The sequence below is a fragment of the Grosmannia clavigera genome, assembly GCF_000143105.1.
Source record: "Grosmannia clavigera kw1407 unplaced genomic scaffold GCSC_97, whole genome shotgun sequence".
NCBI classification, from domain to species: Eukaryota; Fungi; Ascomycota; class Sordariomycetes; order Ophiostomatales; family Ophiostomataceae; genus Leptographium; species Leptographium clavigerum.
Window position 1 is genome coordinate 93,878 of NW_014040560.1, and position 21,806 is coordinate 115,683.

At 54.9% G+C, this 21,806-nt stretch overlaps 6 protein-coding genes across 6 annotated transcripts; 5 read left to right on the plus strand and 1 right to left on the minus strand.

The window, feature by feature from the left end:
- Window positions 1–690: 690 nt before the first annotated feature.
- On the plus strand, window positions 691–5,931 carry CMQ_4629 (alpha-glucan branching enzyme; the record flags this gene model as incomplete). The annotated part of the gene is made up of 15 exons (XM_014312785.1): window positions 691–760; window positions 829–953; window positions 1,042–1,141; window positions 1,204–1,319; window positions 1,387–2,078; window positions 2,152–2,487; window positions 2,552–3,121; window positions 3,638–3,663; window positions 3,886–3,916; window positions 4,008–4,158; window positions 4,227–4,248; window positions 4,377–4,462; window positions 4,524–4,566; window positions 4,631–5,185; window positions 5,240–5,931. The coding sequence occupies 15 exons, from the start codon at window positions 691–693 to the stop codon at window positions 5,929–5,931; spliced, it is 3,615 nt and encodes a 1,204-aa protein (XP_014168260.1).
- Window positions 5,932–5,938: 7 nt separating this feature from the next.
- CMQ_4689 (origin recognition complex subunit) lies at window positions 5,939–8,543 on the plus strand (the record flags this gene model as incomplete). Its single annotated transcript, XM_014312845.1, has 6 exons — window positions 5,939–5,980; window positions 6,151–6,270; window positions 6,942–7,028; window positions 7,095–7,529; window positions 7,590–7,976; window positions 8,034–8,543. 6 exons carry the CDS (start codon window positions 5,939–5,941, stop codon window positions 8,541–8,543), a joined length of 1,581 nt encoding a protein of 526 aa, XP_014168320.1.
- Window positions 8,544–8,724: 181 nt separating this feature from the next.
- Window positions 8,725–10,659, minus strand: CMQ_4335 (splicing factor subunit 145kd; the record flags this gene model as incomplete). The annotated part of the gene is made up of 1 exon (XM_014312491.1): window positions 8,725–10,659. The coding sequence occupies one exon, from the start codon at window positions 10,657–10,659 to the stop codon at window positions 8,725–8,727; it is 1,935 nt and encodes a 644-aa protein (XP_014167966.1).
- A 496-nt stretch (window positions 10,660–11,155) lies between these two features.
- On the plus strand, window positions 11,156–12,944 carry CMQ_4518 (er to golgi transport protein; the record flags this gene model as incomplete). The annotated part of the gene is made up of 2 exons (XM_014312674.1): window positions 11,156–11,578; window positions 11,643–12,944. The coding sequence occupies 2 exons, from the start codon at window positions 11,156–11,158 to the stop codon at window positions 12,942–12,944; spliced, it is 1,725 nt and encodes a 574-aa protein (XP_014168149.1).
- Window positions 12,945–13,754: 810 nt separating this feature from the next.
- Window positions 13,755–16,106, plus strand: CMQ_4298 (uncharacterized protein; the record flags this gene model as incomplete). Its single annotated transcript, XM_014312454.1, has 1 exon — window positions 13,755–16,106. One exon carries the CDS (start codon window positions 13,755–13,757, stop codon window positions 16,104–16,106), a length of 2,352 nt encoding a protein of 783 aa, XP_014167929.1.
- A 1,750-nt stretch (window positions 16,107–17,856) lies between these two features.
- CMQ_4299 (uncharacterized protein) lies at window positions 17,857–20,284 on the plus strand (the record flags this gene model as incomplete). The annotated part of the gene is made up of 2 exons (XM_014312455.1): window positions 17,857–19,644; window positions 19,715–20,284. The coding sequence occupies 2 exons, from the start codon at window positions 17,857–17,859 to the stop codon at window positions 20,282–20,284; spliced, it is 2,358 nt and encodes a 785-aa protein (XP_014167930.1).
- Window positions 20,285–21,806: the final 1,522 nt, after the last annotated feature.

A 21,806-nucleotide genomic window follows, 5' to 3' on the forward strand; every position in this document is an offset into this window, starting at 1 on the left:
TTCTATTTACGAGTACGGCAAGCCAGCCTGTCATAAATATTTGCACGCAGTTTGGAACCGAACCTCGTGAAATGCAAGACCTGCGGTCGGCTATACGACCCCTCTATAGACTGTCGCATGCAGGAGCAATTTTTTAAGCTAAGCCCCTCCGAAAATGACAGGCAGACAATGTCGTGCGTGGTCTGGCCAGCCCATGTCAAGTACATGTCAAGTACGGAGTATGCGACTGACTGCCATGGCGGCCCAGTCCACCATGTCAGGCGGGGTTTACAGGCGATGATAGGATGGGGCTACCGCTAAAATCAGGAAAGTCGCCACGACGTCATCCGTGCGCGGAATACCAGCTTCGAGGACCGTTAAGATGGTGGTGCCGTCTTTTCAACAAGGTATAAGTCGTCTGCCCCGAATGCGACCCAATGCCTTTTTGTCGACGACCTTCATGCCCAAGCATCTGTGATTGTCCCGAAAATCAGCCTGCTTCTTTGTCCGTTTCTGCCAGACGTCTCCCCTCGCAACGGCTTTCAAGAGTTAGCCTATCGCCCCATAATAAATAAGAGGGAAGCTTCTATATTATCCCGTAGTTCAACTTTCCAACAGCACACCACCTCTGCAGCTTCCTTCTCTCCTACACATACTTTCTCTTGCGCGCTCTTGGATTTTCTAAAGAGACAGAGCATAGAAACAGGCAGAATGAGTACAGCTGACGCCAAAGCCGTCGCGCCTGCGACCGCCGTCGAGGAAATACCTCAAGACGGAACAGGTGATTGCCCCACCAGTTTTGTCATGAAGTTCAGGAACAGCAACTGACAGCCGGTTGTACGACGTTAGGGGTCGTCTCTGTTGATCCGTGGCTGTCTCCGTTCAAGGATGCTTTGAGAAGACGCTATTCAAAGGCTCAGGAGTGGATAAAAACTATAAACGCAACCGAAGGCGGCCTGGAGAAGTTCAGCAAGGTCAGCTTCCTACAAACAACTGCTGCTATTGCGCCTTGGCGACGTCGGATCGCAGCTGACATTTGATTCCACTTTGCTATTTGTGCAGGGTTTCAATACGTTCGGTCTCAATGTAGACGGGAAGAACAACATTGTGTACCGCGAATGGGCCCCGAATGCCACCCAGGCTTTCCTCATCGGAGACTTTAGTAAGTTAAGCGCTCGCCTTCTTTCGCTGAGACTTTGGCTTTGAGAATTAACACGTCTGAAGACGGTTGGAATCGCCAATCACACCCCATGAAAAAGAATGATTTTGGTGTATTTGAGATAGTGCTGCCGGCTAAGGCCGATGGCAAGGCAGTCATTCCTCACAATTCCAAACTCAAGGTTTGCAAATCTATATATCAAAAATATGCGAGCTTTCCAGGCCACTCCACTTACTTCTATTTTCTAGATATCTCTGGTGCTGCCAAGTGGAGAGCAGGTGGACCGACTGCCTGCGTGGATCTCGTATGTCACGCAGGATCTTGCAGTATCTCCAGCATACGATGCTCGCTTCTGGAACCCGCCAAAGTCGGAGCGATACGTGTTCAAGAATGCTCGACCCAAGCAGCCACCCAGTGTGCGTGTATACGAGGCCCATGTCGGCATATCTTCGCCTGAGCAAAAAGTTGCGACGTACAAGGAGTTCACCAAGAACATGCTCCCGAGAATCAAGTCTCTGGGGTACAACACCATCCAACTTATGGCCATCATGGAGCACGCATACTACGCCAGTTTTGGCTACCAGGTCAACAACTTCTTTGCCGCCAGCAGCCGTTACGGAACGCCTGAGGAACTGAAAGAGCTCATTGACACGGCACACGGCATGGGCCTTGTCGTACTTCTCGACGTGGTCCACAGTCATGCGTCGAAGAACGTCCTCGACGGTCTCAACGAGTTTGATGGCACTGACCACCAGTACTTCCACAGCGGTGGGAAAGGCAGGCATGAGTTGTGGGACAGCAGACTGTTCAACTACGGCCACCATGAAGTTCTGAGGTTTTTGCTCAGCAATCTGCGCTTCTGGATGGACGAGTACCAGTTTGACGGCTTCCGTTTCGATGGTGTCACAAGCATGCTCTACGTCCATCATGGCATTGGAACGTAAGCATTTCTCTTCCATTCCCCCATGTACTGCATTCGAATTTGGACTTCTGGCTAATCGCCAACGCGGCAGTGGGTTTTCTGGAGGATATCACGAGTACTTTGGTGCCGGCGTCGATGAAGAGGCCACCGTGTACCTGATGCTGGCCAATACGATGCTCCACGATATGTATCCCGACATCATCACGGTTGCCGAAGACGTCTCTGGAATGCCAGCACTGTGCTTGCCCATGGCCCTAGGTGGCGTCGGTTTCGACTACCGACTGGCTATGGCCATCCCGGACATGTGGATCAAGATTCTAAAGGAGAAGAAAGACGAGGACTGGGATGTCAGCGACATCTGCTGGACGCTGACCAACAGACGGCACGGCGAGAAGACAATTGCCTACTGCGAAAGCCACGATCAGGCGTAAGGATGCCCCTCCCTTGTCTTTTGTGTTCATTGGGCTGTGCTAATGCTGGACTTGTACTAGATTGGTTGGTGACAAGACACTGATGATGCACCTCTGCGACGCGGAGTTGTATACAAACATGTCTGTGCTCACGCCGCTGACAGCGGTGATTGACCGGGGCATGGCTCTGCATAAGCTGATCCGTCTCTTGACGCACGGGCTGGGCGGCGAGGGCTACTTGAACTTTGAGGGCAATGAGTTCGGCCACCCAGAATGGCTTGACTTCCCGCGCGAGGGCAACAATAACTCGTTCTGGTACGCCAGACGGCAGCTCAACTTGACGGAGGATCCCTTGTTGAGGTATCACTTCCTAAACAACTTTGACCGTGCGATGAACCAGCTGGAGGAGAAGTACGGCTGGCTGCATTCGTCACAGGCATACATTTCTCTCAAGCATGAGGGAGACAAGGTGGTCGTCTTCGAAAGGGCCGGGCTGCTCTTTGTATTCAACTTCCACCCGACGTCTTCATTCGCCGACTACCGTGTGGGCGTGGACCAAGCCGGCACATACAGGACCGTGCTGAGCTCTGATGATAAGGAGTTTGGCGGCTTTAGCCGCGTTGACCACGAGACGCGCTTTTTCACTACTCCGTACGTATTTCAAAATGGAGATATGGAGCTTTTACGGGAGGTCCGGAACGACACTAACCAGGCATAGTATGAGATGGAACGAGCGGAACAATTGGACACACCTCTACGTCCCTTGCCGAACAGCCATTGTATGTGTCCCCTCCAAAATCTGGAACTGCAATCCCCCACAGTTTTTCGTCATCGCTCTCGCATTCTCCAATTTTTATGCAATTTTTCTTGCCTTGCTAACATGCCCAGGTTCTGGCTCTAGAGTCAACAATTTAGCTGAGGGAGATGGCATTAGGGGGAAGTCGGTGAAACGGAACGGACACGTACACTACTAAAAACGTACTGGCAAGCAGAAAAATGAGATTATCTGGCGTTGAAGCTCAGCTCCGAGTTGAGGGAGGGGTGTAAAGAGCTACTCCAGCTCCACGTGACCTGTACCTGAAGTTGGTTTTCCAAGATACGTTTCCCGACTGTGTTCCGAGATCACGTGCGAGCTAGGTACGGCCGAGATACCTTTACTTTGCACAGGCCGTTCTGCTTTGCGCGCGGTACCTGTAGGTATCCGAGGCGGGGCATCGGTTATTGGGAAGCGCGGGATCGCTCGGGAGGAAGGAGGGCATTTGTGCCTCAGGACACAGTTATTCTCGCCCAGGCAGAAATGCAAAACAAGCGCACGTAAAGTCCGTAAACTAAGAGCTCCCGTTTTGCTTCGCATTTTTTTCCCGACCTCCTCCGCACCCTCCCTCTTCTTTCTTTCCTTCACATCCATCGCGAAGCGTTCTGTACCATCGACAAGATGTTCAAGAGGTTAGTAGAGGCTCAAGGCCACGAAGGACGGGTGTATCCCAATCAATTGATCTGCAAATGGGCTTCCCATTGACGAATTTTCTCTCCGCAGCGCCAGTTTCGCTCGAGCGGCTCGTGTAGCCCGTTCGTCCCTGACGACTCCTCGCACCATCCGGCCGGCTGCGGGCTTCACAGCACCTTCTCTGCTTCTCGGCAGCAGATATGCCAGCTCTGCCGGCGTTGGTGATGGCAAGATTCACCAGGTACATTGTCCTCTCATCGCCCATGTACGTGGTGCCGTCGATCCGGTTGTTAACGATAAATCCCTCAGGTTATTGGTGCCGTCGTCGACGGTAAGGTTTTTCTTCTCCCTCATCGCCATGCCATGCGCTGGCGCCAATGGCCGTGCATATGGTGCATATGTCGGCCACCGTGGCTTTGGTTGAATATGGTTACTGACATGGTCGTCGTCGCTCTGCAGTCAAGTTCGACACGGAGAAGCTGCCGCCTATTCTGAACGCTCTGGAGACCCAGAACAATGGCCAGAAGCTCGTCCTCGAGGTCGCCGTATGTGGCCCGCCCCCTCTCTCTTGTGGCAAGCGGCAGGAAAATTAACAGCAGATTTCAGCAACATCTGGGTGAGCACACTGTGCGCTGCATCTCCATGGACGGTAAGTTTCGGCCTACACGACCCGACATTCGAGGCTGTATCGCTCATACGGGTCTTTCCTGCAGGTACCGAGGGTCTTGTCCGTGGCGCCAAGGCGACGGATACCGGCTCGCCTATCATGATCCCGGTCGGTCCTGCTACGCTTGGCCGTATCATGAACGTCACGGGTGACCCGATTGACGAGCGCGGCCCGATCAAGACGGACATGCGCCGGTCGATTCACGCAGAGGCACCTGCTTTCACTGAGCAGTCGACGACTGCCGAGATTCTCGTTACGGGCATCAAGGTTGTCGACCTGCTGGCGCCGTACGCCCGTGGTGGCAAGATTGGTCTCTTCGGCGGTGCCGGTGTCGGCAAGACTGTGTTCATCCAGGAGCTTATCAACAACATCGCCAAGGCGCACGGTGGTTACTCTGTGTTCACGGGTGTGGGCGAGCGGACGCGTGAGGGTAACGATCTGTACCACGAAATGCAGGAGACGTCTGTGATTCAGCTGGACGGCGACTCCAAGGTGGCGCTTGTCTTTGGCCAGATGAACGAGCCCCCCGGAGCTCGTGCCCGTGTGGCCCTGACTGGTCTGACGGTGGCCGAGTACTTCCGTGACGAGGAGGGCCAGGATGGTGAGTTGGACCTTGTGTGATTTTGGCTTTGGTTTCGACGTCTAACCGGGACAGTGCTTCTCTTCATCGACAACATTTTCCGCTTCACGCAGGCTGGTTCCGAGGTGTCTGCCCTTCTGGGCCGTATTCCCTCTGCTGTCGGTTACCAGCCCACGCTGGCCGTCGACATGGGTCTGATGCAGGAGCGTATTACGACGACGACCAAGGGCTCGATTACGTCTGTGCAGGCTGTGTACGTGCCGGCTGACGATCTGACGGATCCGGCTCCGGCGACGACGTTTGCCCACTTGGACGCGACGACGGTGCTGTCACGTGGTATTTCCGAGCTGGGTATCTACCCCGCTGTGGACCCTCTGGACTCCAAGTCGCGTATGCTGGACCCGCGTATCGTGGGTGACGACCACTACAACACGGCGACGCGGGTGCAGCAGATTCTACAGGAGTACAAGTCGCTGCAGGACATCATTGCGATTCTGGGCATGGACGAGCTGTCTGAGGCGGACAAGCTGACGGTGGAGCGTGCGCGCAAGATCCAGCGTTTCCTGAGCCAGCCGTTCACGGTGGCGCAGGTGTTCACGGGCATTGAGGGCAAGCTGGTCGACCTGAAGGACACGATTGCGTCGTTCAAGTCGATTCTGGCCGGCGAGGGCGACGACCTGCCGGAGGGTGCCTTCTACATGGTGGGCGACCTTGCCTCTGCCCGTGTCAAGGGCGAGAAGATCCTGGCCGATCTGGAGGAGAAATAGGCAGGTAATGAGAGGGACCACCAAAAACGGAGTCAAGTCGCCATTTAGCGTGTGTCTGTGTAGTAGTTTGTATAGAGGGGAGCTCTAGTTCCGGGGAGGCTTAGGACGAAATAAGTATCCGTTGTGAGCTGTGTACAAGAATCTATTCCTTCTCTTTGCGCAGATGTGTACGATGAGCAACAACTTGTGTCAGCGTGCTCCTACGAACATTGTCTCTAGATCTTCCAAACCTACTGGCTTGCCCGTGTCTATCTGGACCCAGCGGCCGTCGTAGAAGACGACGTGGCCGAGGGCGACGAGCATCGCGAGCAGCCGGTTGAGAATATGGCTGGCCGAGGCGTCGAGACTGAGGGGCGGGCGGCCGGATAACGTCGACGATGAGGCCGATGCCACGCCAGACGACGATCCAGTCTAGGTTAGCCGGCTGGAAGAGGAGCTCGCAGCAGAGGATAGGGCTGTTTAGATGTAGGATCACAGGGTTCTGCAGCTCTGACCTGGAGACCCTATTCTCCAGCTGGTCAGCTCCTTCCCTCCTCCCACTCACCCCGTACACACATCTCTCGTGCCGCAGCCTGCAGGCCTGACATCACGGCTGGGCCTCACCGCACTTGACCTTGCGCAGCTTACAGCCGGCATGGCCACCGCGCGACTTTCTGTGTGGCCGCTTGGTGTGATAAGGCTTCTTGGCCGCACCATCTCCTGCTGACGATGGCTGGCCCTCGCCGTCACCCTGCATCGTCCACGGTGCCGAACCTCCTGCGGTAGACATCTCGGCTTGGTAGATCTGTCACCCCCAAGCGTTAAAATGCACTTCGTCAGCAGCCGGCGACTGTAAGAGTAAGACGGGCAGATCCGGACGAGACCCACGTTGCCTGTCGATCACGTGACATCACAATAGCTTTTGGACGCGTCGCGTTCCACTATATTGCAGCATACTCCGTACTGCGTACACGACAGCATCCAGCACCAGGACCAGCACCACGACGATGACTTGCAGCGGTCTATTCCAGGCGCCCGACGGGTCTTCCTGCGCGGACCTGGTGCAGACGTACCCGTGCCGCGAGCAGCAGATCCGGACGCTGGCCACGCTTCTCGACGTGAGTGGAAGGAAAGGCCTGCCCGCCTCTGTCTTGTGCTGATCGCTGACCGGACCGGACGTCCAGCCGGCCGCCGCGCCATGTGGAAACATCGTCGTGCACGGCACCGAGGCGACCGGCAAGAGCGTCGTGACGGCGGCCGTGCTGCGGCAGCTGGCAGCGGCTGGCCGTCGGGGCGAAGGAGCGAGTGACGACGGGGACGACGGGGATGAAGTGCGGCACCGGCGCATCGGCTATGCCGTCGTCCACGCGACCGAGTGTGTCACCAGCCGCCATCTGTTTGAGCGCACGGTGGCGCGTACGGCAGAGGCACTGCGCTGGCAGGCGCCCGTGGCCCGGCGCTGCGAGACGCTCGCCCAGCTGGCCGTCGAGCTGTCCAAGATGCTTCGGTACGCCGACTATCCGGCCGGCTGGCGCTTCGTCCTCGTCCTCGACGCCATCGACCGTCAGCGCGAGGCACCGGCCACCCTGCTGGCCGGTCTGGCGCGTCTCTCCGAGATGGTGTGTGCATCTATCATCTCGAGTCGTTCCGCTCCCTTCTCTCATATGCTGACTAATCAGATCCCTCGTCTCACCACCGTCTTCATCGTCACCTTTCCGGCCCCGTCGCTGTTGCGCGCCAGCTTTGTCCCCCACGTCCACTTCCACAACTACACCAAGCCCGAGTTTGTCGAGCTGCTCGGCCGCACCCCGCCACCGCCGCTCGCCAACGCATCGCCGCAGGACACCGCCGACCTCTGGCTGCGCTTCTGCGGCGCCGTCCACGACGCCCTCACCCGCACCGCCGGCCGCACCCTGCCGGCTTTTTCCGAGGCCTGCGCCGCCCTGTGGCCACGGTTCAGCGCACCCGTGGCCGCCGGCACCCACGGCGCGCGCGAGTTCTCCAAGCTGTTGATTGCTGCGCGCATCCACTTTCAGGACGAGTCGATTGTCGATCCTGGGCTAGTGGTGAGAGGTAGAGGAGGAGCAACAACAACAGCAGCTATATCCATCTCCACCACCCAGCCCTCCACCCGTGACCTCTCCTCCCTCCTCCCCACCACGGCCAAGCTCTTCCTCCTGTGTGCCTACCTGGCCTCACACAACAGCGCCAAGCACGACCTGACACTCTTTTCGACCTTTAACCACGGCCGCAAGCGGCGGCGTGGTGGTGGCTTCGCCGGCAGCCGCCAGGGTCCCCGCACTAAGCACCGCAAGATTGCGCGCAAGCTGCTGGGCGCCCACGCCTTTGGGCTGGAGCGCATGCTGGCCATCTTTGCGGCCGTACGCAGCGAGTGGACCCGGGCGCCGCCACTGGCTGCCGCTGGCCGCAACTCGGCTGCTGCCATCGTCGACGGCGACGTCGGCATGGCCATTGCCACGCTGGCCAGCCTGCGGCTGCTGCTGCGTGTTGGCGGTGCCGGAAACGACCCCATGGACCGTGCCGGAAAATGGCGCGTCAATGTAGGCTGGGAGGTTGTGCGCAGCCTCGGGCGCAGCATGGGCATCGAGATGGAGGACTGGCTGGTCGATTGAAGACGAGACGAGGCATGTCACGTGCAGCGACACTTACGACGGAACGATTACATAATAAATTAGATTGGCTCTGGTTCCCCACCGGAAAACTCCCTAGAAGCGTATCATACAATGGAAAGAAGACGATGCACACGCAAACGCAAAGACCAACGCAAACGCACGCAACCCACACACCCTTCCCCTAAAACCGGTACTTGGCCTCCTTCTTCTTCTCGGCCACGCCGCCCCGCCGCTCCTCTTCCCGCTTCTGCCGCTTCCGACTCTCCTGCGCAATCATCTCGCTCAGGTCGTCGTCGTACTGCTGCTTCTTCCACTGCGCCCCCACGCCCTCGTCCTGTCGCCCCTCCTCGAACCGCCGCTGCAGCTCGTCCTTGCTGATCCCGTCGTGGCTCAGCAGCGCGTCCGGGTCCAGCGCCACGTCCACGTCGCCGGGCTTCTTGCGTTTGCGGCCCGCGTCGTCGTCCTGACCCAAAACCGGTGCCCCAGCTGCTGCTGCTGCCGCTGTCGCCGCCGCACGGCCTCCCTTTAGGTCGTACGTCCGGTCGCTGCCAAAGAAACCCTGCGCCTGCGCCTGCCGCTCCGGGATCACCGTGTATGCCGACCGTGGCCCTGCTACCGAGTCCTCCGTCTCGTATCCCCGCCGCTGCTTACGCAGATCCAGCTCGCCCGCCATGCTGGACTCTACTCCCAGCGGCCCTGCCGGATAATCTGTCGGCACCGAGCTGACAAATCCGCTCGGAGTCTCCAGTCCTGAAGGCGTCTGCAGCCCGTCTGCCACGTCCTCGTCTTCGTCCTCGTCTTCCTCGTCCTCTTCCTCCTCTTCCTCCTCGTCCTCTTCCGGCGGCTGCAGCTCGCCCCAGATCGCCCGCTCGATCGGCTCGCCCTGCGTCCGCTGCGCCCCGTCCACCTCGCCGCCCGCTTCGCTCGCCCCCGGCACCCCAAAGATGTCGCCACCGTACAGCGGCCGGTTGTACTCGTCTACTGGCGGCTTGCCCCATTGCCCGGCCTGGAAGCCCCACGACGCTCCTGGCGGAAGCAGCGCGTTTAGTCCCGGGATCTTGAGGTTCGGATACGACGGCGGCGGTCCCATGCGCTGTTGCTGCAGCAGCCATGGCGGCGGGAACCCCGGCGGCATGTTGAGCGCCTCCTGCAGGCTCTCGCTGATCTCGCCTGGCTTGAAGTTGCGGAACTCCGCCTCCCACTCCTTGCCCTCGTAATACACGTCGCCAAATCGCGTCAGCGATGGCTTCGTCTGGAACCGGAAAAATGCATCGTACAGCTTCTGGTAGTCGATGTCCAGCTTGCCCATCTTCGGCTGCACCCTCTCGCGCTGCTTCTGCTTCAGCGTCTGCTCCGCCTGCTTCTCCAACACCGCGTCGCGCATTTCCGTGATGCCCGTCTCCGATATGAATGCCGGCAGCCGGAACGCCGGCTTCTCAATACCGCGCTTGCTCGACAGGTATTCCCGCTTCAGCGACCAGTGTCCCGGAACCGGAACAATGTTCTTCTGCGCCTTGATCACCACCAGAAGCCGAGGGTCCGAGGACGAGACGTCGTGCCATTCTACCACCTCCGGATTGCTCACCGACGCCTTCAGCTGCGCAATCGATAGCGTGTTGAGCTTCTTCCGCTTCTTCTTCGACATCTTGGCCGGCCCATCCTCTTGCTCCTCCTCTGGAACTCCGTCTTCCGCCATGAGCACCTCTCCCTGGTTGCCCGCGTTGGCTTCTCGGGCCACATCGTCGCCTTCCAGGTCCGGTCCGAACTTGTTGAAGATGTCCTTAAACTGCGAAAACGCCGGGTCGTCGTAGTCTATGCTGGCCAGTGTCTGCACATGTTCCGCTGCATCTGCACCGGCCTCCTTCTTGTCCTCGCCAATGGCCGTCTCGCCTTTCACCGCGGCCTCAACAACTGGCGCGCTTTCGTCCTTGCTCTCGGCCTTGTCATCTCTGATGCTCGCTTCGGCCTTTGGCTCTTCGACAGTCTGCTGTACGTGAGCACCTGCACGCGCATCATCCAAGCCCTGGTACTGACTCACCTCTGCTTTCTGTGACTTCTTTTCCTCCTTCTTCTTCGCTCGCCGCAGCTGGTTCTTCGTCGGTTTAGGCGTCGCCATCTCGATTCGTGATTCGGCAGCCCGGGCAGCAACAACTATTCCGTCACAGAACTGTCTTTAGATGCGGAGCGTCAAGATCCCGGAACGCTGCAGATCACACGCATTGAGCTTGCTCATCAACTTGCTCAAAGGTGGATGCAAAGCAGGACTTGGTAAGATACGTATTATGCGCGCCAACGCGAAATTTTGGATAAAGCTATCACCGATGGCGCATGGTCAAGTGTGGCGCACAAAGTGTGGCGCAGCAGAGCCCACAGACGTAATCACCTCCAACGTCGTGTTCAGTGTAATGATTCTTCGTGCAACTCTTGTCACATTCCAAGCCGATCATATGTTTTGCAGCCGACGAGCTAGCTCCTATCTCCTCCCACGCTGCGCGAAAATGGCTGTCTAGAAGGAAACCATCAACCCGAGCTCCTTTATTCGCGCCCCTTCCTCCGTCTTCATACGCGCGACTCGACTGTCCCCATTCCACCCCTAATTGCCATTGCGCGGTATGCCTCATGCAACCACAACCGGCACCGGCCTCCAAGACCCGCAGACGAAGCACGAACCTGACTACCGGCCATCCACGACCGAGAAGATGAGTTCGGTCGCGGCCAGCAATGGCTTGGAGAAGTTTCCCGACCTCGATGTCCAGGAGCTCAACGCCCGCATCCCAAGCCCCCAAGGCCCCAACGGCCAGCCTGGTGGACTCTCATCGCAGCTTGCAGGTCAATGGCAGCCCTGGAAGGACCCTCTCGCCGACGCTCCTCGGCGTGGGAATTCGTTTGGACAGCCCAACCGCGCATACGGCCACAGCAGACAGAAAAGCCTCGGCGAAGCTCTTCGCACAATCCGGACTCGTTCCGGTAGCACCACCCAGAACGTCCATGAGATTGCCGATGCTCTGAAGGCGCCGATATCACCAAAACTCGTGGTATGTGCAACCTACCCGCAGATCGGGCTATGTTCTCTGGCTGACCCAGCTTCCTTTTCGCTAGCTTCTTTGTGTTATGTGGTACTCCTCGTCTGCCTTGACCAACACGTCGTCAAAGTCCATCCTCAACGCCTTTGACAAGCCTGCCACCCTGACGCTCGTTCAGTTTGCCTTCGTGTCATTCTATTGCATCCTGCTGGCCTGGCTGGCCACCGTTTTCCCCTCCCTAAAGCGCCTCCTCCCAGTCCTGAAATACGGCATCCGCTCCCCCACAGCCGAGGTCCTTCGGACTACCCTGCCCCTAGCTGCTTTCCAGATTGGTGGCCACCTTCTCAGCTCAACAGCGACGTCCAAGATTCCCGTTTCTCTTGTCCACACCATCAAGGGCCTGTCTCCGCTCTTCACCGTGTTCGCTTACCGATTGTTCTTCGATATCCGCTATCCAACCACCACCTATCTGTCCCTCATTCCGTTGACCCTCGGTGTCATGCTTGCGTGCTCCGGCAGTCATTCTTTCAATGGCGGTCAGTTTTTCGGCCTCTTATACGCCCTATTGGCCACCATGATCTTTGTCACCCAAAACATCTTCTCAAAGCGACTCTTCAATGAGGCCTCGCGCGCCGAAGTCGAAGGACAGGGCATAAAGGGCCGCAAGCTGGACAAGCTGAACCTGCTTTGCTACTCTTCGGGGCTGGCTTTTATGGCCACTGTGCCCATCTGGCTCTGGTCCGACGGCTTCCACATTTTGGGCGACTTTCTCCATGACGGCTCCGTCGACCTGAGTGAGGGTCCCAACAGCTTCGATCACGGACGGCTGCTGGTCGAGTTCATTTTCAATGGGACCTTTCACTTTGCGCAAAACATGCTGGCGTTTATTCTGCTCTCTCTCGTGTCGCCAGTCACTTACTCGGTGGCGAGTCTTATCAAGCGCGTTTTTGTCATTGCCATTGCCATCTTTTGGTTCCGGAGCCCGACGACCAAAATTCAGGCTGTTGGTATTGCCCTTACTTTCATGGGATTGTACTTCTACGACCGTACCAACGAAAACAAGGCAGACCGCCGAGCCCGGACCATGACCGAGGTGAACGCCCAGAATCTGCTGCCCCTCAACCTCAACGCCTCTTTGCCGCTTAACCAGAATACGGCACACATTTTTGAGAGCCCTTCGGCCTTGTCAGCCGCATCAGGAACGGCCCATCCTTACACAGTCGGATACAGCGTTGCTACCATCGATGATCCTAAAAAGTCCGACGATGGCGGTCGGGGCCGGGCACACGGAAGCAGCAGTGCTACATGGATGCCTCCTGGGACACGCCAAGAAGACACTTGGCGTACGGGCGACAAATATCAGGTCCCGGTCTTATAAACCGGCCTGCTATTCATGGGCTTGCTTGGCTTGCTGAGTGTTTGGTTTCACGGGGGTTTACTGGTATCTCTCGTATATTTCTTTCTCCTTTTTCTCGGTTACATGCCGACTGGCCTAGAAAGTGTCCACAGGCATGTCCTGGCGACTCGGGGCTTTGGGAGACTACTAAATAGAGTCTGTGTTGGGTTTGATGACGCTTTCATGTTCTACACGTATGCCATGTACTTATAGAGGAGTTTGGGATTTTTAGAAGTGGCATATTATGAAAAAGGAAATAAGACATTTCAAACCAGTCAAGCTCCTCAAAACATGCATTTGTTACTATGTAAGATACTCCTTGATATGAGCCAGCCCTGTACACTAAAGTCAGCTTCGGTTCGACTTGCTAGCGTACATATCGTCACGTGATGTGCTATATCAACAAATGCAAAGCATTCCTGCAATGGACAGTATCTTGAAAATACTAAGCTAACAAGTTAATAGTGCCTTGCATTATTATGCCGTCATTCACTCTATAGAAGTAAGTGTTGGAAGGGATGTTAATGTAAGGCTCAGAACAGTGGGACACTAGTCATGCGTACTTGTCCTTGCATGCAGGGCCCCAGCATTGGCTAAGGTGGCCCCGCAGTCGCCAAAGACCCCTCTGTTGCCTAGCCTTCACGTGCTTGAGCTCAAAGATTGTGAGAATAGTAGCTGCAAACATCTCCAAACTTTCAAAATTTCTTATCTCTTTGCCAACCTCGACTCAGATGGCCACTCTTGTTCGAAGCCACATACAAGTGTGATTGCTGACCCGCGGAGAAAATTTCGATGGCAAGCGCCTCCAATCCTATCGCTTCGCGGCTTCGCCGTCGAATACCGCCTCATCGCGCGAGTAATACTGCAGCAACCAACTCGGCTTCCACTACATCTCATGGCCGCGTGACACGACACTCGATTGCACAGACATTTCAGAACCACAAAACGGGAGAAGAGGGGGGCGGAGACGACGTTTCAGTGGATGACGATGAAGTTTTGGACGAGGATGACGAGGGAAATGACGTCGAACTCTCTCCTGATAGACGATCCATGAAAAGACCACATACAGACGTCACTTGTGAGTCTGGCAACCCACCGAAACGTCGACAGTTGCGAAGCAGGACTGCAGGGCTCTCTGATGGACTGCAGTGTGAAGGCAGAGCCTACCTGTCGCCCTCCTCAGACGGAGCATCCCAGAGACGTAGGGGGGCGGCAACCTCTTCCAGAAGAAGCAGCCGGGAGAAGAAACAGAGCCCGATGAAGAAAGTACCAGTAGAGATACATAATGACGCTGGAAGCAAAGCCCGGAAAACCAAGGCCACAAAAGAACTGCTGGCGCCGGATGCGACAACGATACAGTCGCCGCCCTGGATTACACTACCATACATGATTTTGTGCCGCATCTTCACATTTGTCTCAGAGGGCCTCGATGACGTAGACTTGGTGCGTCAGTTCGTGGCAGCCAGTCGGACGTGTCGTGCGTTCGCTGAGCCGGTGTTGACAGCCTTGTACGAGTGCCCACCTCTGTTGAGCATGAATATGGCACACTCACTTGTCGACCTTCTGGACCGGTCCCCGTCGACCACTACTTTTGATTACCGGCGTAAGGTGAAAGTTCTTCGCATTGAAGTGGGCTCTCTCGCCAGCCGGGTATACAAAGGACGCCACCTAGACATATCAAGACTGGTGTCGCATTGTCCTCGACTGGTTGACCTGCAGCTTCACAGCTACAAAGATTTGCCTCCATACCGGCAGCAATCGGAAAACCTCCGGTGGGAGTATCCTCGGAGCCTTTTCGAGGCCATGGGTGCTCTCCCGAGAGGTTCCAGGGGCGAGTCTACAGCTCCGGTTATCCGGTTGAGGAGCTGGTGTTGGAACCAGAGAATGATGGGCAAAGACTTGTCGCTTGAAAGCATCAGCGGCCTCCACCTGTCGCCATCTTTTGCAAGCCTGCGTAGAATCCGTTTTGTCAACTATCAACGCCCGTCGTCGCATGCGAAAGACGCCGAAGATCCCCAGGCAATGGCAGAAGACATGAAGCAGGCTGAGACGGTTGCTGGACTGTTGAGCGCTCTTCCCAATCTTGTCCATCTTGCTGTGGAATCGTCAACCATTGCAAACGAGCATCTTCTTCCGCTGCTGCCGAAAGGCCTGCAAAGTCTGGAATTAGTCAACTGTGGGGACATCACAGCTGCCTATTTTTCAGAGTATCTATTAACGCATGGGCAACAATTGCGCTACTTGACCCTGCACCATAACCAGGGTCTCAGTCTAGCCTTTCTTCCTATTCTGGGCGATGCTTGTCCTGGCCTTGTCAGCCTGCAAATGAACCTGACCTATTACAATCAGCATGCTTTCTATCACGATTCTAACCCCCTTTATGACAGCCTCCTATTGGATAGCCAGGTTCCAATATGGCCTCCAAGCATCGAGGTAATCGAGCTGGAGCACTTGCGCAAATGGGAGCCGTCTGCTGCTGAGGTGTTCTTTCGGTCACTGGTTGACAGGGCACCACAGATGCCCATGTTGCGGGTATTGGCCATAAAAGCAATGCTGAATATTCCCTGGCGGATGCGATGTGAGATGCGCGACCGGTGGGAGGTTACTCTAGACCGGGTCTTTAAGCGCCACATCACAATGCCTGAGCCGGCTGATTCACTGCAATACTACCAAAATAAAGCCGAGTCCCTAAAGGCACCATCCAAAGCAAAGCCTCTTCAGAAAGATTTCGAATCGGTTCCGCAGAGACGGAGCCATCGCATTGCTATTCACGCGTCAAGCTCGTCGTCGCGTGCCAGCAGTGCGGCCAGAGGGCTGAGAAGGAGAGGATTATTCTCGTACCGCGAACCCGACAGCGAAGAAGACATTGATTTCAGTCAAGATGATGAGCAAGACGATGAAGGGGAACACACTGATGGCCAAGATGACAATGCAAGAGGTGGAGGCACCGGTGCAGGCAACACATACAGATCACCTGATCACCTATTTATCCACGGGATGTGCGATGTGGTGGATATTCGCATCGACAATCAGAAGCCAACAGAACACCAGTATAATATGGGTGACTTTCTCGATGGTACTGACCCCTCTTCAGATAATGAGTGGACGGGAGATGAGGATGAGGACTTCGAATATGCCTGGTAGTCTCTCAGACGGTAATTGCATGCGGTGACCACTTATGAAAATGCAGAAATAGAAAACACCAATTTCATGCTAGTAGAGTATGCTGTGCCAATGCCAGCGTTCGTTCTTGCGAAATTGGGGGACTGAACGTCGTATTTGCTAGGAGGGGTTACTAGAATTTGCACCATGTCCAGAGTTTGCATTGCAAATACATCACTCACCCCCCAGTCCCATAAGGAATCTGGTTCTCGAATACGATTGCACGTTTATTTGTGTGCGAGATTTCGCTGGCCCTCCAAGCCGATAGGTGTCCTGCAGGACTGATCCTTCGGTGTGGGACCAGAAACAGGTGTCAAAAAGGACTAGAGATGCCCTTGTCAAGCCAGTACTGTTATTGCAGTATCGGTTCTGATTCAGACTGACAATAGAAGAAGGGAATAGAGGATTCAAAAACGAGAATTGGTTGCAACCGCCAGAGAAAAAGACGGCCTTCATCGACTTCCTAGTTCTCCTGATGCCTTGCCGAGCAGATATCATGTCATTAGAATACAGTTGGAAGATTGCCCACGTGTTATGACTTGCCACATGTCTCTAGCACCAAGACATCGCGAAATGAAGTGCATTTCTGCATAAAGGGCCATCACTACTGCCAGGCATCGTTTTCAATGCTGAGATGCCTGAAGAATCCTTGACCGGTCTCCGTATGGGGTTTTCCAGGACAAGATCATATGGCACAAACACGTGATATATACACCCACATGTATTTCCGTGAGTAGTGAACAGTAACTAAGAAGCACGCCGGAAAAAACAAGCTTCTCGTGGCCTCAGTATTCGCTGCTCTGATATATCCATCTAAAACGTACCTTTGGCGTCTTCGAATAGCTTCGCATAGGGTTGAAGATATTCTAGCAGTCCCCGGCCGAAAAGTGGGTCATCACCAAAGAAATTGTGCCCAGGATTATTGGCTATTTTCATATGTACGGAGTAAGATACTGGCCATTGGGCCATTGCGGGTCTGGACTAAGCAGGCCGGGTGGAACGGGTTCCTGCTGTCTTGTTGACGGCTCTTTCCCTTTTTTCTTTCCTCCTGGTATAACGCGTCCCACCACAAAACCGTGGCCGTGACTATTACAACTGCAGTGGATGATCGCGAATCTTGTTTCCCTCATCACCCCTTTCTCTATACCATTTATATCTCATTCGCACCCGCGTCATCTCTTTTTATCGCATCTCCCTATTTACGTTGCTGCCACACCACAGCGCAGGCTGTTCTTCCCTGGCACAACGCGGCTGTGGATGCGCGTGATCGCATTGCGAAAGGCAAACAGCGAAACTCATCTGCACAATTTATGAGCCGTCTGTTGACAGCCTACGGCACCATAATATAAAACCGCCTCATCCCACTTGCATTTGCCGCCACCCTCTGGCCCTCAATTCTTTGTCGCTGTTTGACCTGCAGCCTTTCGCTGCTTTCATTATCCCGTCCTATCGCTGTCTCTTCCCCTCCATCCACGCACCTTTCCTTCTCATTGTCGCTTTGGCAGTCTCGGCCAACAACCATAGCTGAGGTCCTAGAACAAGAAATGGACCCGACTTCTCAGTCAGAATAGATGAGATCTGCGGTCACCGAGCGTCTGGGTATTCGCACGCAACCTGGCTGGTCCAGATCTCACACATCCCCGCCAGCCGGGCCTGGTCTCAACGAGGCTCCTTGTTGCGGCTTATTTATGTCATCTAATCGCGATTTAATTAATGCCTCGTCTTCCCAGCTATGGCACGCCCAAGTCGCCAGAAGCGGAGGCTTCCGTTCCTCCACCGCAATTGGAGAGATGGAATCACAGCGTGGCAGACGTGGCCCTCTAGCAAGCCTCGGGCCTCCTCTCTCGGCTATGCCGATCTGCTAGGAGACCGGGAAGAGGATTTGTGTGTGCGCCCGTCAAAACGACGCCGTGGCGGTGCTTTGCCCACGGGCATCGCACAGATTCCTAGCTTCAAGGAGTGCTCAGCCATGTGGCTACCAGAGTACCCTACCACACGCTCCAATGGCCTGCGTGTCCAGGTGTTCAACATGTTCCATGCGGACACACCACGGGTGCGCTTCAACACCATGGCAAACTTGCCACCGGCCGACATCGCCACCTTCAGCGTCCGCTGCAAAATCACGATTATGAGTGAGAAGTGCGGCATGCCTCTGCTTCTGTTCTGTGATGCGCAGATAGGGACGGTACAGGCATACAGGCCCGCTGATGGGCCGTGTGGTCTGGCACGCTTCTCGCTGGAGCCATTGACAATCCCATTGGAAAAGATTGCCATCCTGCGCGAGGAAAGCCGCGTGTTTGGGCTTGCCGAGAAGTACAAGATGCGTATCGAGATCGAATCTACGGGAAACGACACGTGGCCACCTCTGGACCTTCTCACTTTCATCGGCACTGTCCCAGATAGCAGCGATAGCCATCGTCGTCAGCACCATCATCGGCATCCCCTGACTAGCCACCATGCTAAGCAGGCCGATGACTGCGTGCTGTACGCCGAATCCAACGACTTTTTTGGACGACCAAGAATGCGCATTCCCCTGTGGCTGAGGGAGAGCCCGCTCCATGACCCGATCTGCACCAAGTTTGTGATGGATTTGGATGTCCGCTGGAGCACGGGATTTTTAGAACAGCCGCGCAGCTTGCTGGAAAAGGGCGTTCTGCCGACTATTGTGGCTATGCATCCAGACGAGCCGATCCCACGTCCTGCGTTGGGAAAAGCCAGCAGTCTTTCGAGGGAGGCCTTGGCGAAACGTTATCTGGAGAACGGCATTTTAGCCAACAAACATGCCAACGGTACAAACCATCTTATGAATGGCCATATAAATGGCCGCGCAAACGGTCATGCAAACGGACGTTTAGGCGGCTCCATTAACGGCTCTCAGAGTCGTGCCGGCGGGCGCAGTGTAACTCCCTCTGTGAATGGCGTGGACAGTGCAGTCGAGGACGACGAGGATGACGAAGGCGACGTGGCTGAAGGGGAGCTTGCTGCAGGCCGCTCTCTGCGAAGACGACGAGGACATCCGGACTATAACCTTCGAACTATGACCAACAAGGTCCATGGCAAGGTACCGCGATCGCCCCGAAAATTGCGGAGCTCTGTGCTGGAGTTTAATGGTCGTTTTAACGGCAGCCTTCACGGCCGATTTTCCAACATGGACGCTGTCGGCAACAAGGTCACGTACATTTTACCGCCAGAGCAGTTGACCGTGGACGGGTTTGTCTGCTGCATTTGCCTCGCCTGGAACCCAGACATCAACCAATTGCGAGCTCACCTCAAATGCCATTTTCACTATCACTTTGATTACGAAACGCTTCCAGGCAGTCGCGGTGGCCATACTGTCTACGTTTCGCATTATCCGGACGAGAGCACAATTTCCCTCCGGCCAAAAATCTACCAGCTGGGTCGGCCGACAAAACCGCTCGATTTGGACTCATTTCTTGCTGGCGATGAGTCTTGGGTGACCTCGCGCTTTGGGCCACAGCACGACAATAGTGGGGTCGCTCCTGTGACCTGCGATGCACGGGTAAGGATCTGTAGCCTTCAAGCCGGTAATTTAGGGAGTGTTGCTGATGTTTCTTGTTTTAAATTTACAGTCCAAGCAGCCGCTCCAGGTCAAGGACATCAACCTCGTTGTCCCGCATATCAAGCAGCCTCTTTACCACCCTCTGAGCAAGGTCCTTCTCCAGCCGGGGGACAAGATTCGGCCGGTTGCTGTAGACGATAGCTGGCTCGTTCATAAGCATCGCGAGGTCGTGCAAGACTACTCTGACCTGTCTAGTGCCGAAAAGGAGTTTATCCAGGAGTGGGACAAATTCGTCATATCTCGACGTGTCTCCTCCGACGCGTATATTCCCCGGACTATGCTCGAGTTTATTGAGGAGAAGGGACTGTGGCTAGTGGCTGACCATGCTCGCACGATTGAGTTTGGAAAACACATGGCTGTGATGGTGGCGAGAAGCCTCTTGTCGAACGAGGACATCCAGGCAATCACATCCTGCCTCAATATCGCTAGGAAGCGCGCAAAGGAAACGCCAAGCCTCACGGCAGCCGCTGAAGCCAGTGCCGTTCCTAAAACAGGGCCGCATAGGAGCAAGAGCGGCTGTTCCGTATGTGGATTGCCAGTGTTGGGCCCGTTCATGCTCATCTGCTCCAACAAGGTATAACAAGTCCTATGCCATCAACCACACACATCAGAGAGGCAATTTTGACTGACCCTTGTCCAGGATTGTTTGCAAAGGCTTTATCATTCCAGTTGCATCGCCGGGGAGGCTGTAATGTCTGTGAAGGAGCCTAAATGGTTTTGCAACGATTGTGCTCGATTAGCATAATCCACTTTAATTATGATGGTTCGATTATTTAATTGCATTGGTGCTCGTGTGTACACTAAAGGGGTGGAGGCACGAGTTGAGCATATGGATGGTACGTCTTGTTTTCATGCATTGCGGTTGTCATTTATACCCGAGCTGGAAACACAGGAGAAAGGCGTTCTGTTGGCTGGCAGGTGTCTTGGGTAGGATACAGCTTGTGGCTATTTATTGCCCGTTGAGCCAGAGACCGCAAATATTGCTTTGGAATATACGTAATTGCCGCAACTATAAGCAGTAGACCAGCTAGAAGGCTGTAAATCCGCGACTTGAGATGTGGAATCCATTTTACGCTACGAGAGATAAGCTTGCAGCAGCAAATCCGGCATGCCCGGGGGGAGTAGACGGATGCATAGTATAAGCGTATAGATGCGTTTGAGTAAAGTACGTGTCTTGTGGAGTCGTATAGACCGAAAGCCGATTTTATAATAATGTATGGCGATGTTGTGTGTAAGCAACCACATCTAAGTCGGAATTACCGGGACGGTATCGCGTCAAACTGTGTTTGACACAGGATCATCGGAGCATATAGTTATAAGCTCACTCAGGATGCGCTCCGTTATAGTCATTTGGGATGTTTGGCATCACTGACGCATGTTCGTGCGCGCGATCCTGTTTAGATAGCTTCGAGATGCGACGCCCCATATTTGGCTCCGAAGAAGTGCTTCAAAGACAAAGAGATATAGAGCATCTTCGAAGATACGCTATAGAATAATGTATCCTAGTTAAGGCAACGCCCCCCAGACTATAGAAGACTTTCCCAACCCGTATTGTCTCCATTTCACGTGGAAAGAAAAAGGTACCCGAAATGAAACAAGGGTGTTCCACGTCACCTGACCCACACAGCCTCGTCGTGGCGCACCTGCCACTCTCAGTACATAACAAACTTCTCAATTTCATCACCTATAAATCGCCTGAATTTTGACAAATAAAAATCGGCTACACGAAGTGTGACCGTAGGGATATCACAGAATAATAGTGGGTGGTAAACAAAGAGATCAAAAAAATTCCGCGCGAAATGAAAGAAGGACACTATCATCCCAGTAAGCAGACATAAAGATACAAATCGGAAAGCAATGAAAGCTAGGCACCAACTCGTAGCACACACAACCCAGAAAGAAAGGAACGGATGCAACCATCCCGCGCAGAGTTCGCCCAGCCTTTTCTTCACCTCAGATCGGCTTTGAGGAAGCTCGCAACAGATCCCAGACACCTTACCAGACCTTTTATAAAAACAGCCCGCCCGTCCATTCCGGCGTGCTCGATCAAGCAAATAAAGCAAAAAACACGGGGTGCATCGACAAAAAACAGGCAAGAGCCT